At 59.4% G+C, this 15,994-nt stretch overlaps 1 protein-coding gene across 1 annotated transcript in view; it reads right to left on the bottom strand.

Moving 5' to 3' along the window:
* Positions 1 to 12,345: 12,345 nt before the first annotated feature.
* The window catches only part of clec11a (C-type lectin domain containing 11A), a 4,308-nt gene continuing 659 nt past the window's right edge, over positions 12,346 to 15,994 (bottom strand). The window contains exons 2-3 of the mRNA XM_072549725.1: positions 15,892 to 15,991; positions 12,346 to 12,753 (exon numbers count right to left, since the gene is read on the bottom strand). Of these exons, the coding sequence (XP_072405826.1) occupies positions 12,350 to 12,753; positions 15,892 to 15,991 (504 nt within the window). The 3' untranslated portion in view covers positions 12,346 to 12,349. The remainder of the gene's footprint in view (positions 12,754 to 15,891; positions 15,992 to 15,994) is intronic.

Raw genomic sequence — 15,994 nt, 5'->3', positions numbered from 1 at the left:
CTGACTGACCCTGCTCCCCCGTACTGACCCAGTACTGACCCTGCTCCCCCATACTGACCCTGACTGACCCTGCTCCCCCATACTGACCCTGACTGACCCTGCTCCCCCATACTGACCCTGACTGACCCTGCTCCCCCATACTGACCCTGACTGACCCTGCTCCCCCGTACTGACCCTGACTGACCCTGCTCCCCCATACTGACCCTGCTCCCCCATACTGACCCTGACTGACCCTGCTCCCCCATACTGACCCTGACTGACCCTGCTCCCCCGTACTGACCCTGACTGACCCTGCTCCCCCATACTGACCCTGACTGACCCTGCTCCCCCATACTGACCCTGACTGACCCTGCTCCCCCATACTGACCCTGACTGACCCCGTACTGACCCTGACTGACCCAGTACTGACCCTGCTCCCCCATACTGACCCTGACTGACCCTGCTCCCCCATACTGACCCTGCTCCCCCATCCTGACCCTGACTGAACCTGCTCCCCCATACTGACCCTGACTGACCCTGCTCCCCCGTACTGACCCTGACTGACCCTGACTGACCCTGCTCCCCCGTACTGACCCTGACTGACCCTGTTCCCCCAAACTGACCCTGACTGACCCTGCTCCCCCATACTGACCCTGACTGACCCTGCTCCCCCATACTGACCCTGACTGACCCCGTACTGACCCTGACTGACCCAGTACTGACCCTGCTCCCCCGTACTGACCCTGACTGACCCTGCTCCCCCATACTGACCCTGACTGACCCTGCTCCCCCATACTGACCCTGACTGACCCTGCTCCCCCATCCTGACCCTGACTGAACCTGCTCCCCCATACTGACCCTGACTGACCCTGCTCCCCCGTACTGACCCTGACTGACCCCGTACTGACCCAGTACTGACCCTGCTCCCCCATCCTGACCCTGACTGACCCTGCTCCCCCATACTGACCCTGACTGACCCTGCTCCCCCGTACTGACCCTGACTGACCCTGCTCCCCCATCCTGACCCTGACTGACCCTGCTCCCCCGTACTGACCCTGACTGACCCTGCTCCCCCATCCTGACCCTGACTGACCCTGCTCCCCCATCCTGACCCTGACTGACCCTGCTCCCCCATCCTGACCCTGACTGACCCTGCTCCCCCGTACTGACCCTGACTGACCCTGCTCCCCCATACTGACCCTGACTGACCCTGCTCCCCCGTACTGACCCTGACTGACCCTGCTCCCCCGTACTGACCCAGTACTGACCCTGCTCCCCCGTACTGACCCTGACTGACCCTGCTCCCCCATACTGACCCTGACTGACCCTGCTCCCCCGTACTGACCCTGACTGACCCTGCTCCCCCGTACTGACCCAGTACTGACCCTGCTCCCCCATCCTGACCCTGACTGACCCTGCTCCCCCGTACTGACCCTGACTGACCCCGTACTGACCCTGACTGACCCTGACTGACCCTGCTCCCCCGTACTGACCCTGACTGACCCTGCTCCCCCGTACTGACCCTGACTGACCCTGCTCCCCCGTACTGACCCTGACTGACCCTGCTCCCCCATACTGACCCTGACTGACCCTGCTCCCCCGTACTGACCCTGACTGACCCTGCTCCCCCGTACTGACCCTGACTGACCCTGCTCCCCCATACTGACCCTGACTGACCCTGCTCCCCCATACTGACCCTAACTGACCCTGCTCCCCCATACTACCCCCGGACTGATCCTGCTCCCCGATACTGACCCTGACTGACCCCGTACTGACCCTGCTCCCCCATACTGACCCTGACTGAACCTGCTCCCCCATACTGACCCTGACTGACCTCGTACTGACCCTGCTCCCCCATACTGACCCTAACTGACCCTGCTCCCCCATACTGACCCCTCACTGACCCAGTTCTGAGCCTGCTCCCCCATACTGACCCTGACTGACCTCGTACTGACCCTGCTCCCCCGTACTGACCCTGACTGACCCTGCTCCCCCATACTGACCCCTCACTGACCCAGTTCTGAGCCTGCTCCCCCATACTGACCCTGACTGACCTTGTACTGAACCTGACTGACCCCGTACTGAGCCTGCTCCCCCATACTGACCCTGACTGACCCTGTACTGACCCTGACTGACCCTGCTACCCCATACTGAGCCTCCTACCCCATACTGACCCTGACTGACCCCATACTGACCCTGACTGACCCCGTACTGGGCCTCCTACCCCATACTGACCCCGCAGTGACCCAGATCTGAGCCTGCTTCCCCCGTACTGACCCCGTACTGACCCAGTACTGAGCCTGCTCCCCCAAACTGACCCTGACTGACCCCGTACTGACCCAGTACTGAGCCTGCTCCCCCATACTGACCCTGACTGACCTCGTACTGAACCTGACTGACCCCATACTGGCCCTGTACTGAGCCTGCTCCCCCATACTGACCTCGTACTGAACCTGACTGACCCCGTACTGAGCCTGCTCCCCCATACTGACCCTGACTGACCCCATACTGACCCTGACTGACGCCTTACTGAGCCTGCTACCCCATACTGACCCTGACTGACCCCGTACTGACCATGACTGACCCCGTACTGACCCTGCTCCCCCATACTGACCCTAACTGACCCTGCTCCCCCATACTGACCCCGGACTGATCCTGCTCCCCCATACTGACCCTGCTCCCCCATACTGACCCTGACTGACCCCGTACTGACCCTGCTCCCCCATACTGACCCTGACTGAACCTGCTCCCCCATACTGACCCTGACTGACCTCGTACTGACCCTGCTCCCCCATACTGACCCTAACTGACCCTGCTCCCCCATACTGACCCCTCACTGACCCAGTTCTGAGCCTGCTCCCCCATACTGACCCTGACTGACCTTGTACTGAACCTGACTGACCCCGTACTGAGCCTGCTCCCCCATACTGACCCTGACTGACCCTGTACTGACCCTGACTGACCCCGTACTGACCCTGACTGAGCCTCCTACCCCATAGAGACCCTGACTGACCCCATACTGACCCTGACTGACCCCGTACTGAGCCTCCTACCCCATACTGACCCCGCAGTGACCCAGATCTGAGCCTGCTTCCCCCGTACTGACCCCACACTGACCCAGTACTGAGCCTGCTCCCCCATACTGACCCTGACTGACCCCGTACTGACCCAGTACTGAGCCTGCTCCCCCATACTGACCCTGACTGAACTCGTACTGAACCTGACTGACCCCATACTGGCCCTGTACTGAGCCTGCTCCCCAATACTGACCTCGTACTGAACCTGACTGACCCCTTACTGAGCCTGCTACCCCATACTAACCCTGACTGACCCCGTACTGACCCCGTACTGAGCCTGCTCCCCCATACTGACCCTAACTGACCCTGCTCCCCCATACTGACCCCGGACTGATCCTGCTCCCCCATACTGACCCTGCTCCCCCATACTGACCCTGCTCCCCCATACTGACCCTGACTGAACCTGCTCCCCCATACTGACCCTGACTGACCTCGTACTGACCCTGCTCCCCCATACTGACCCTAACTGACCCTGCTCCCCCATACTGACCCCTCACTGACCCAGTTCTGAGCCTGCTCCCCCATACTGACCCTGACTGACCTTGTACTGAACCTGACTGACCCCGTACTGAGCCTGCTCCCCCATACTGACCCTGACTGACCCTGTACTGACCCTGACTGACCCCGTACTGAGCCTCCTACCCCATACTGACCCTGACTGACCCCATACTGACCCTGACTGACCCCGTACTGGGCCTCCTACCCCATACTGACCCCGCAGTGACCCAGATCTGAGCCTGCTTCCCCCGTACTGACCCCGCACTGACCCAGTACTGAGCCTGCTCCCCCATACTGACCCCGTACTGACCCAGTACTGAGCCTGCTCCCCCATACTGACCCTGACTGACCCCGTACTGACCCAGTACTGAGCCTGCTCCCCCATACTGACCCTGACTGACCTCGTACTGAACCTGACTGACCCCATACTGGCCCTGTACTGAGCCTGCTCCCCCATACTGACCTCGTACTGAACCTGACTGACCCTGTACTGAGCCTGCTCCCCATACTGACCCTGACTGACCTCGTACTGACTATGACTGACCCCGTACTGACCCTCACTGACCCCTTACTGAGCCTGCTACCCCATACTGACCCTGACTGACCCCGTACTGACCATGACTGACCCCGTACTGACCCCGTACTGAGCCTGCTCCCCCATACTGACCCTGACTGACCTCGTACTGAACCTGACTGACCCCGTACTGAGCCTGCTCCCCCATACTGACCCTGACTGACCCCGTACTGACCCTGACTGACCCCATACTGACCCCGCTACCCTATACTGACTCTGACTGACCCCATACTCACCCCATATTAACCCTGCTCGCCCTGTACTGACCCCATACTGACCATGATCCCCCTGTACTGGCCCTGACTGACCCCATACTCACCCTGACCGACTCCATACTCACCCTGATTGACCCTGACCGACCCCATACTGACCCTGACCGACCCCATACTCACCCTGCCTTACCCTGTACTGACCCTGACCGACCCCATACTGACCCTGATTGACCCCGTACTGACCCTGACCGACCCCGTACTCACCCTGACCGACCCCGTACTGACCCTGACCGACCCAGTACTGACCCTGACCGACGCCGTACTGACCCTGATTGACCCCGTACTGACCCTGATTGACCCCGTACTGACCCTGATTGACCCCGTACTGACCCTGACCGACCCCGTACTGACCCTGACCGACGCCATACTGACCCTGATTGACCCCGTACTGACCCTGATTGACCCCGTACTGACCCTGACCGACCCCGTACTGACCCTGATTGACCCTGACTGACCCTGACCGACCCCGTACTGACCCTGACCGACACCGTACTGACCCTGATTGACCCTGACCGACCCCGTACTGACCCTGACCGAGCCCGTACTGACCCTGACCGACCCCATACTGACCCTGACCGATGCCGTACTGACCCTGATTGACCCTGACTGACCCTGATTGACCCCGTACTGACCCTGACCGACACCGTACTGACCCTGACCGACCCCGTACTGACCCTGACCGACCCTGACTGACCCCGTACTGACCCTGACCGACCCCGTACTGACCCTGACCGACCCCGTACTGACCCTGACCGACCCCGACTGACCCTGACCGACCCCGTACTGACCCTGACCGACCCCGTACTGACCCTGACCGACCCCGTACTGACCCTGACCGACCCTGACTGACCCTGACCGACCCCGTACTGACCCTGACCGACCCCGTACTGACCCTGACCGACCCTGACTGACCCTGACCGACCCCGTACTGACCCTGACCGACCCCGTACTGACCCTGTCCTGTGATTACACATGTCCCCTCCCCCCAGGGGCTGCCAACTGTCACTGCGGCTGGAGTCCACAGCTGGAAATGAATTCCCTCAGTCCCCCTGCTCTGGGAGGCCTGGCCTCCTCCAAGTACAAACAGAGCTGGGGTGTGTGGAGGGGAAGGCCCAGAGCACGATGAGGGCCTCTCTGATCCCCTCCACTGAAAACTCGAGGCCATTCAGACCCACCCACCAATTCTATCCCACCTCTCTCTCTCTCCCCCGCCACTTCCCTGGAGCACCACTTCCGGGATCCTCTCTTCCGGTGTCGGGCAAACGCGCATGCGCGCGGAGCCATGCCCCGCCCCTTCCTCGCGTGACATCAAAAACCGTCCCCGCCATCTTAGTGAGGGGCGTGCCCCCCCCCCCCCGCTCCACCTACTGCGCGCTGTCGGCGTCCGACGCCATTTTCCTCGGGGGCATGAACATAAACTTCCGGTCGCTCTCCTGAACCGGACGCCCTTGCGCTGCAGCGGCGGATTTCCTGCCGCCATCTTGGTGAGGGGCGATTTTTTTCTTTCGCGGTTCCGCCCTTGTGCACGGCGCCGCGGCCGCCATCTTGTTTCCTGCCATTGTTCTCTGCCCGGCGGGGAGGCGCCATGTTGGTGAGGGGCGATGTGACGCGTTGCGTGCGCCTCCGCGCGCCAACCTTGCGTCGGGCGGCGCGCGGCCGCCCTCTTGGTCGTTGCCTTCCTCCATTGGCGGGAGTTGGGGGGAGTGGGGCGCCATGTTGGTGAGGGGCGGGTTGCCTCTTTTGCTGCTGTGTGAGGCGCCGCCATTGTGCGGGGCTGGCGCCCGGCGCCATCTTGGTGGTGGTCACACACTCTCTCTCTCTCCAGGTTGATCATGGGGTCAAAAATCACCCCACACCCAGGTTACAGTCCAAAAGGAAATTACAGCCCCTTCGCCGGCTGGAGTGACAGAGAAGCGCACACTCAGTGGACACATAAAGATGCCAGAATGGCTTACGGTGCTCAACTCATTGACCACCAATCCCATCATGCCACAGCGATAAGCCAAAATGGCCAACTCAGACGATATAGGGGACATGACCGATGGGGTGCCCTTCGTTGTCCAGTCTGTCCCCAGGAGCGGAGAGGCTACGCCATGTTCATTTGCAGGCTGCAACACGAAGGCAATGAGCACCTCACCTGCCCAATGCCCCCTCCCCCCTGCCTTCCTGCCTCCAGACAAACCGCCAGATGTCAAACAGATAGTGGTTGGCAGCAAACTACCCTGCCTTGCGGGGCAACATCGACCGCGATACCGCCCTGCCCTGAGTCACAGAGATCTACAGCACGGAAACAGGCCCTTCGGTCCAACCTGACCGTGCTGACCCAGATACCCTAAATTAACCTAGTCCCATCTGCCAGCATTTGGGCCCCTAAACCTCTGCACCCTTTCTGTTCATAACAGCCTCCACCGCTTCCTCTGGCAGCTCATTCTGTACAGGGAAACTAGAGGGAACCTGGACTGGGAGAACTGGCCAATCCCCAACCCCCTGATGTTGGGATACCCGATGTTTCAGCACCTCTGCCTTTACCCCACCTCTCCCAAGGACAAAATAACCTTGTGAAAGTGACAGGATCGTCACAACGTCAGATCTTCAACCCAGATCCAACCGCCGCACAGGGGGACATCGCCCACCACATACACGGCAGGTACCAATGTGACTGGGCCAATGCCAGCTCCTTCAGTGGCAAGGATGTGGTGAGCGGCCTGGTACATTGGCGAGACCCGTGCGGACACGAGAACGACAGCTGCATGGACAACTAGCAGGCATGGATGTTCGCTCCCAGTCAGGAACACCTCAGCTGTCAGCGACGTTCAGATCTTCGGGTGAGAGCATCCTCCAAGGCAGAGCCTGAGACCCACAACAGTGTAGAATCGCCCAGCAGAGGCTGATAGCCAAGTTCCAGACCCACAAAGACAGCTTCACCCGTGATTCTGGGTTCAGCTCGTGCTCTGTGTAACACCTTTATCGGTCAGAGTATTGAGTACAGGAGTTGGGAGGGTCATGTTGGGGCTGGACAGGACATTGGTTAAGCCACTGTTGGAATATTGGGTGCAATTCTGGTCTCTTTCCTATCGGAAAGATGTTGTGAAACTTGAAAGTGTTCAGAAAAGATTTACAAGGATGTTGCCAGGGTTGGAGGGTCTGAGCTACAGGGAGAGGCTGAACAGGCTGGGGCTGTTTTCCCCGGAGCGTCGGGGACTGAGGGGTGACCCTTATAGAGGGTTATAAAATCATGGGGGGACATGGAGAGGGTAAATAGACAAGGTCTTTACCCCCCTGGGGTGGGGGGGCCCAGAACTAGAGGGGTGTAGGTTTAAGGTGAGAGGGGAAAGGGAGCTGAGGGGTAACTTTTTCCCCCCAGAGGGTGGTGCGTGTGTGGAATGAGCTGCCAGAGGAAGTGGGGGAGGCTGGGACAATGACAGCATTGAAAAGGGATCAGGATGGGGACAGGAATAGGAAGGGGTAAGAGGGAGATGGGCCAAGGGCTGGGGAATGGGACTGGATTAGGGTTAGGGATATCTGGGTCAGCAGGGACAGGATGGGCCGAAGGGTCTGTGTCTGTGCTGTACAGCTCTATGACTCTATGACCGGGAAGGGGACAGGGAACAGACTCTCAGCCGGTTTGTGGATGTGGCTTAAACAGATGGGAATGGAGGGGGTGAGGAAGATATGGAGAGTGTGCAGGGGGACACAGACAGGGTCAGAGAGTGGGCCGAAACTGGGCAGGTGGGATCCAAAATGTGAGGGTCTGCACTTCAGCAGGAAGGAGAGAGGAGCTGAATATTATTTAAATGGGGAAAGACTGGGGAACGCCGCGGGAACAGAATACAACGTGGGGAAATGTGAGGGTTTACAGGAAGGAGAGAGGAGCTGAATATTATTTAAACGGGGAAAGACTGGGGAACGCCGCGGGAACAGAATATAACATAACATCCATCTGTAAGAGTGAGAGTGTGTGTGTGTGTGTACGGAGGGTGTTTTAATGGGTGCTGAGAGTTACCAGCAGTGAGGGAACACATGTAATCTCCCGTACAGCGCAGGTACAGATTGCAATACATGCGGATTCACATTAAGCTCGAAAAACTTAGATCAAGTTTCTCTTCATCCTCAGGAAGGTTTGAAGGATTCCCGAAATTCCAGCCGAGAATGCGAACAAAACTGGGCCGTAGAACAGTGAAAGGGAAGGTAAATGAAACATCCAGAACTGACAGTGTAAGATAGTTTTATTTCGTTCAGTGATACAGAGCAGTTCGGTTTCAATCGAAACGAAACCTAGAAAGCTTGGACCAAGGATGACAGCGTCAGGATTGAGACAGGGGTCTCGAAACTGACCCCAGAATGAATTCTCTGTGTCCCACACAAACTTGGGTCTCTGTCCCACACACTCTCCACCTTTCTCACTCACTCTCTCTCCGCCTTGGAAACAGCCCATGGGAATTACGAACCTCACTCGAAACACGCGAGCCAGGGCTAAACCAGGGGGTCATTACTGTCACAGGGAGCGCCGCACTCTCGGAGGGTCAGCGCTGAGGGAGAGGGCACTGTCGGAGGGTCAGTGCTGAGGGAGGGGGCACTGTCGGAGGGTCAGTGCTGAGGGAGTGGGCACTGTCGGAGGGTCAGTGCTGAGGGAGTGGGTACTGTTGGAGGGTCAGTGCTGAGGGAGTGGGCACTGTCGGAGGGTCAGTGCTGAGGGTGTGGGCACTGTCGGAGGTTCAGTGCTGAGGGAGGGGGCACTGTCGGAGGGTCAGTGCTGAGGGAGTGGACACTGTCAGAGGGTCAGTGCTGAGGGAGCGGGCATTGTCAGAGGGTCTGTGCTAATGGACATTCAGCCCCTACACCCCCTCCCTATCTCTGTAACCCCCCCTCTAGCCCCTCCCTGTCTCTGTAACCCCCTAGAACCCCTCCCTATCTCTGTAACCCCCTACAACCCCTCCCTATTTCTGTAACCCCCCTTCACCCCCTCCCTATCTCTGTAACCCCCTACACCCCCTCCCTATCTCTGTAATCCCCCTACACCCCCTCCCTATCTCTGTAACCCCCTCCAGCTACTACACCCCCTCCCTATCCCCGTAGCCCCCCCTACACTCCCTCCCTATCTCTGTAACCCCCTCTGGCCCCTAAACCCCCTCCCTATCTCTGTAACCCCCTCTGGCCCCTACACCCCCTCCCTTCTTTATAACTCCCTAAACCCCCTCCCTATCTCTGTAACCCCCCTACACCCCCTCCCTATTTCTGTAACCCCCTACACCCCCTCCCTATCTCTATAACCCCCTACACTCCCTCCCTATCCCTGTAACCCCCCTACACCCCCTCCCTATCCCTGTAACCCCCCTACACCCCCTCCCTATCCCTGTAACCCCCCTACACCCCCTCCCTATCCCTGTAACCCCCCTACACTCCCTCCCTATCTCGAAAACCCCCTACACCCCCTCCCTATCTCTGTAACCCCCCTACACCCCCTCCCTGTCCCTGTAACCCCCCTACACCCCCTCCCTATCTCTGTAACCCCCCTACACCCCCTCCCTATCTCTGTAACCCCCCTACACCCCCTCCCTATCTCTGTAACCCCCTACACCCCCTCCCTATCTCTGTAACCCCCCTACACCCCACTCCCTATCTCTGTAACCCCCCTACACCCCCTCCCTATCTCTGTAACCCCCCTACACCCCCCTCCCTATCTCTGTAACCCCCCTACACCCCCTCCCTATCTCTGTAACCCCCCTACACCCCCTCCCTATCTCTGTAACCCCCTACACCCCCTCCCTATCTCTGTAACCCCCCTACACCCCACTCCCTATCTCTGTAACCCCCCTACACCCCCTCCCTATCTCTGTAACCCCCCTACACCCCCTCCCTATCCCTGTAACCCCCCTACACCCCCTCCCTATCCCTGTAACCCCCCTACACCCCCTCCCTATCTCTGTAACCCCCCTACACCCCCTCCCTATCTCTGTAACCCCCCTACACCCCCTCCCTATCTCTGTAACCCCCCTACACCCCCTCCCTATCCCTGTAACCCCCCTACACCCCCTCCCTATCTCTGTAACCCCCCTACACCCCCTCCCTATCTCTGTAACCCCCCTACACCCCCTCCCTATCTCTGTAACCCCCCTACACCCCCTCCCTATCTCTGTAACCCCCCTACACCCCCTCCCTATCTCTGTAACCCCCTACACCCCCCTCCCTATCCCTGTAACCCCCCTACACCCCCTCCCTATCCCTGTAACCCCCCTACACCCCCTCCCTCTCTGTGTGTCCCCTCCCCCAGCCCGTGCACCCCCTCTCTATTGCCCACCGCTAAAATGATTGACTGAAATATCTGCTCCCCTCCTATTCCATGCTGTTGAGTACCCCTCGATTCCCATCACCTCCCCATCTCTTCCATAATCCCCTCAACCCCTCCCTCTCTCTGTCTCTCTCTCTCTCTCCTCTTCCTTCTCCCCGTCTCCCTCTCTCTCCCTCCCCCCTCTCTCTCTCTGTCTCTGTCTCTCTCTCTCTCTCTCTCTCTCTCTCTCTCTCTCTCCCTCCCTCTGTCTCTCTCTCTCTCTGTCTCTGTCTCTCTCTCTCTCACACACACACTCTCTCTCTCTCCCTCCCTCTGTCTCTCTCTCTGTCTCTATCTTTCTCTCTCTCTCCCTCTCCCTCCCTCTCTCTCTCTCTCTCTCTCTCTGTCTCTCCTGCCTTTGACGAAAGCTCCATGACACTCCCCTCCCTCTCTGACCAATCTCCTGGACCCCTATTCCCTTCTCCCAAATGTGCCTGGGCACAATCCTTTGGGATTTAGAATTCCAGGAAGTGGGTTGGGTCGAGGAAGTTGGAGCAGATCGAGAAGGAAACGGAAGGGTCCAGGATAGATCTGGGCAACGTTCCCATCCCCTGACCCAACGTTCCCATCCCCTGACCCAACGTTCCCATCCCCTGACCCAATTGGTATCCATCCATCCAGCTTCCAGCATTTACCCATGGGTGGGGGTGGGGGTGGGTGGGTGGGTGAGGGAGGCAATGGAGAGAGAGAGAGAGAGAGCAGGTACAATGGGGTCTGGGGTCCGGGGATTCTGTTCAGGAGAGAAGGCAGTTGTCATAACATCAGCGACGCCTCCCGCAGTTGAGCGGCTAGCCCAAGCCAAACACCAATCCCCTCCTACCACCCCCCCTCAACCTACTCTCCAACCCCCCCTACCTCGGATATCCAACCTATCTTACCTCTTGTTCCCTCTGGAGACTGGGGGAACGTGAGGAAGAGAGCGGGAATTGGGAATTGTCACCTCCCCCTTCCCCACCACATTGCGCGGGGTAACCATGCCGGTCCTTCAGGGGAAGGGGGTGGGGATGCAGGGGTCAGGGTCGATTGAGACCCTCTGCAGCCGGATTTGAGGGGCATCAATATACACTATGGGTCCAAGGGGTTGTGGGGTGGGGTGGGACGCAAGGGTTTGTTCTAGTGGTGGGGCCTCACCGCCCCCTTCTGGAGTTGGCATAACCCTACCCGCCCATTGAGTTGGCCAATGGGTGCCATTTTCGCCAATCGTGGCTTCACCCCCACCACCGCCGACCTTTGAACCATTGATTTGGCCAATGGGCGCCAATCATGGTTTCACCCCCTGCCCCCCCACACCCGCGCCAACCTTTGAACCATTGAGTTGGCCAATGGGCACCATTTTAGCCAATCACGGTTTCACCCCCACCCCCGCCGACCTTTGAACCATTGAGTTGGCCGATGGGCGCCAATTCAGCCAATTGCGCCCCCACCCCAGTGGAGGAAGGAGTGTGGGGGTGGTGGGGGGGGGGGAAATGGAGGGACAGATGGTTGAGGGTTGGCGATGGAAGGCGGGGGCGGAATGAGATGTGGAGGAGGAGGGGCCACTGGTTCCTGGCGACCCCACCCCCCGACCCCTGGAGGGACATCACTACCCCGTTCGGCCCCCTCCCTGCCCTCCCCTCCTCCCTCAGTACTCATACTCGCAGATGAAATACATCCTGCGGCCACAGTCCTTGTCCCACCATTTGCCGTCATCGGTGGACAGTGCCACACAGTTCTCCTGTGCCCCCCCGTTGGGCTGGCCCAGTTGAGGGTGGCGGTACCACTGGTCCCCGGACGACACCCTGACGCCGTCCTGGAAGACGTAGACCCCTTCGCTGTGCCGATCGGTCACCCCGATCCAGGCCGGCCAATTCCCGGGCCCGAAAAACGACTTGGTGTAAGCAGCCAGGGCCTCCGCCTCTGTCACCCCCCTGGGCATGGCAAGATGGCCGCCCCCAGCCCCGCACAGCCTGGCACTGGCGTCAAACGTCTCGAAGGACTTCACCCCCAGGAAGCACTTGGCGTTGACCCGTCGCCCCTTGGCACAACCTTCCAGGGTTTTCAGGGGGGAGGGGGGAGGAGGACACAAAAGCAGAAATGTCAGAAATAGGAGCCATTCTCCCACCTTCTCCCCGTATCCTTCTCCCAACCCCGTTCTCCCACCTTCTCCCCGTATCCTTCTCCCAACCCCGTTCTCCCACCTTCTCCCCGTATCCTTCTCCCAACCCCGTTCTCCCACCTTCTCCCCGTGTCCTTCTCCCAACCCCGTTCTCCCACCTTCTCCCCGTATCCTTCTCCCAACCCCGTTCTCCCACCTTCTCCCCGTATCCTTCTCCCAACCCCGTTCTCCCACCTTCTCCCAACCCCGTTCTCCCACCTTCACCCCGTGTCCTTCTCCCAACCCCATTCTCCCACCTTCTCCCCGTATCCTTCTCCCAACCCCATTCTCCCACCTTCTCCCCGTATCCTTCTCCCAACCCCGTTCTCCCACATTCTCCCCGTATCCTTCTCCCAACCCCGTTCTCCCACCTTCTCCCCGTATCCTTCTCCCAACCCCGTTCTCCCACCTTCTCCCCGTATCCTTCTCCCAACCCCATTCTCCCACCTTCTCCCTGTGTCCTTCTCCCAACCCCATTCTCCCACCTTCTCCCAACCCCGTTCTCCCACCTTCTCCCCGTATCCTTCTCCCAACCCCGTTTTCCCACCTTCTCCCAACCCCATTCTCCCACCTTCTCCCAACCCCGTTCTCCCACCTTCTCCCCGTGTCCTTCTCCCAACCCCATTCTCCCACCTTCTCCCCGTGTCCTTCTCCCAACCCCATTCTCCCACCTTCTCCCCGTGTCCTTCTCCCAACCCCATTCTCCCACCTTCTCCCCGTGTACTTCTCCCAACCCCATTCTCCCACCTTCTCCCAACCCCGTTTCCCACCTTCTCCCCGTATCCTTCTCCCAACCCCATTCTCCCACCTTCTCCCCGTATCCTTCTCCCAACCCCATTCTCCCACCTTCTCCCCGTGTCCTTCTCCCAACCCCATTCTCCCACCTTCTCCCCGTATCCTTCTCCCAACCCCATTCTCCCACCTTCTCCCCGTGTCCTTCTCCCAACCCCATTCTCCCACCTTCTCCCCGTATCCTTCTCCCAACCCCGTTCTCCCACCTTCTCCCCGTGTCCTTCTCCCAACCCCCGTTCTCCCACCTTCTCCCCGTATCCTTCTCCCAACCCCATTCTCCCACCTTCTCCCCGTGTCCTTCTCCCAACCCCATTCTCCCACCTTCTCCCCGTATCCTTCTCCCAACCCCATTCTCCACCTTCTCCCCGTGTCCTTCTCCCAACCCCATTCTCCCACCTTCTCCCCGTATCCTTCTCCCAACCCCGTTCTCCCACCTCTCTCCCCGTGTCCTTCTCCCAACCCCGTTCTCCCACCTTCTCCCCGTATCCTTCTCCCAACCCCATTCTCCCACCTTCTCCCCGTGTCCTTCTCCCAACCCCATTCTCCCACCTTCTCCCCCGTGTCCTTCTCCCAACCCCATTCTCCCACCTTCTCCCCGTGTCCTTCTCCCAACCCCATTCTCCCACCTTCTCCCCGTGTCCTTCTCCCAACCCCATTCTCCCACCTTCTCCCAACCCCGTTCTCCCACCTTCTCCCCGTATCCATTCTCCACCCCCGTTCTCCCACCTTCTCCCCGTGTCCTTCTCCCACCCCCGTTCTCCCACCTTCACCCCGTATCCTTTCTCCCAACCCCGTTCTCCCACCTTCTCCCCGTATCCTTCTCCAAACCCCCGTTCTCCCACCTTCTCCCAACCCCATTCTCCCACCTTCTCCCGTATCCTTCTCCCAACCCCATTCTCCCACCTTCTCCCAACCCCATTCTCCCACCTTCTCCCTGTATTCTCTCTCAGTATTCTAACAATTTCAATCAGATACCCCCCTCTCCCCATCACCCCCCTCCCCATGTCCATTACCCTGAAGGGAATCCCGAACCCGTCCGTTATCCTGAAGGGAATCCCTGAACCCGTCCGTTATCCTGAAGGGAATCCCTGAACCGTCCGTTATCCTGAAGGGAATCCCGAACCCGTCCGTTACCCTGAAGGGAATCCCGAACCCGTCCGTTATCCTGAAGGGAATCCCTGAACCCCGTCCATTATCCTGAAGGGAATCCCTGAACCGTCCGTTATCCTGAAGGGAATCCCGAACACGTCCGTTATCCTGAAGGGAATCCCTGAACCCCGTCCGTTATCCTGAAGGGAATCCCGAACTCCGTCCGTTATCCTGAAGGGAATCCCGAACCCATCCGTTATCCTGAAGGGAATCCTGAACCTGTCCGTTACCCTGAAGGGAATCCCTGAACCGTCCGTTATCCTGAAGGGAATCCCGACCACGTCCGTTATCCTGAAGGGAATCCCTGAACCCGTCCGTTATCCTGAAGGGAATCCCGAACCCGTCCGTTATCCTGAAGGGAATCCCGAACCCATCCGTTATCCTGAAGGGAATCCTGAACCTGTCCGTTACCCTGAAGAGAATCCCGAACCCGTCCGTTATCCCGAAGGGAATCCTGAACCGGATTCCCCGAGTCCCTTTGAGCTTCAGATTCCCGAAGCCTTTTCCATTTGGAAAACAGTCCCGTCTCTATCCTTCCCTCCGAAGTACATCCCCTCACACTTCCCCATGTTGTGTTTCTTCAGCCAACTGATCCCCACCCCATCCCCACCCGATCCCCACCTGATCCCCACCTGATCCCCACCTGATCTCCAGCCAATCCCCACCCGATTCCCACCTGATCCCCACCCGGTCTCCACCTGATCTCCACCCGATCCCCACCCGATTCCCACCTGATGCCTACCCCATCCTCACCCCATCCCTACCCTGATCCCCACCTGATCCCCACCCCATCCCCACCTGATCCCCACCCCATTCCCACCCCGTCCCCACCCAATCCCCAACTGATCCCCACCCCATCCCCACCTGATCCCCACCTGATCCCCACCTGATCCCCACCCCATCCCCACCCCATCCCCACCCATCCCCACCCCATCCCCACCCATCCCCACCTGATCCCCACCCCATCCCCACCCCGTCCCCACCCCATCCCCACCCAATCCCCACCTGATCCCCCCCCCCCCCCCTGATTCCCCCCCGATCCGGGCTCATCGTTATCCTACTCCCCCCCCCCCCCCCCAGTCCCTCACCTTGGAGCCTCCCGATTCCCCTGCGATTGGCGGAGGTAACATCAGAGATATTGCGGATGGATCCCTCCAGCCGGGAGAGCCTGGAATCCAGGCTGGAGAGCTG

Source organism: Chiloscyllium punctatum, chromosome 30, assembly GCF_047496795.1.
Source record: "Chiloscyllium punctatum isolate Juve2018m chromosome 30, sChiPun1.3, whole genome shotgun sequence".
Classification (NCBI taxonomy): domain Eukaryota; kingdom Metazoa; phylum Chordata; class Chondrichthyes; order Orectolobiformes; family Hemiscylliidae; genus Chiloscyllium; species Chiloscyllium punctatum.
The sequence above is the reverse complement of the archived record's forward strand: the minus strand, read 5'-3'. Positions and strand labels throughout refer to the sequence as shown.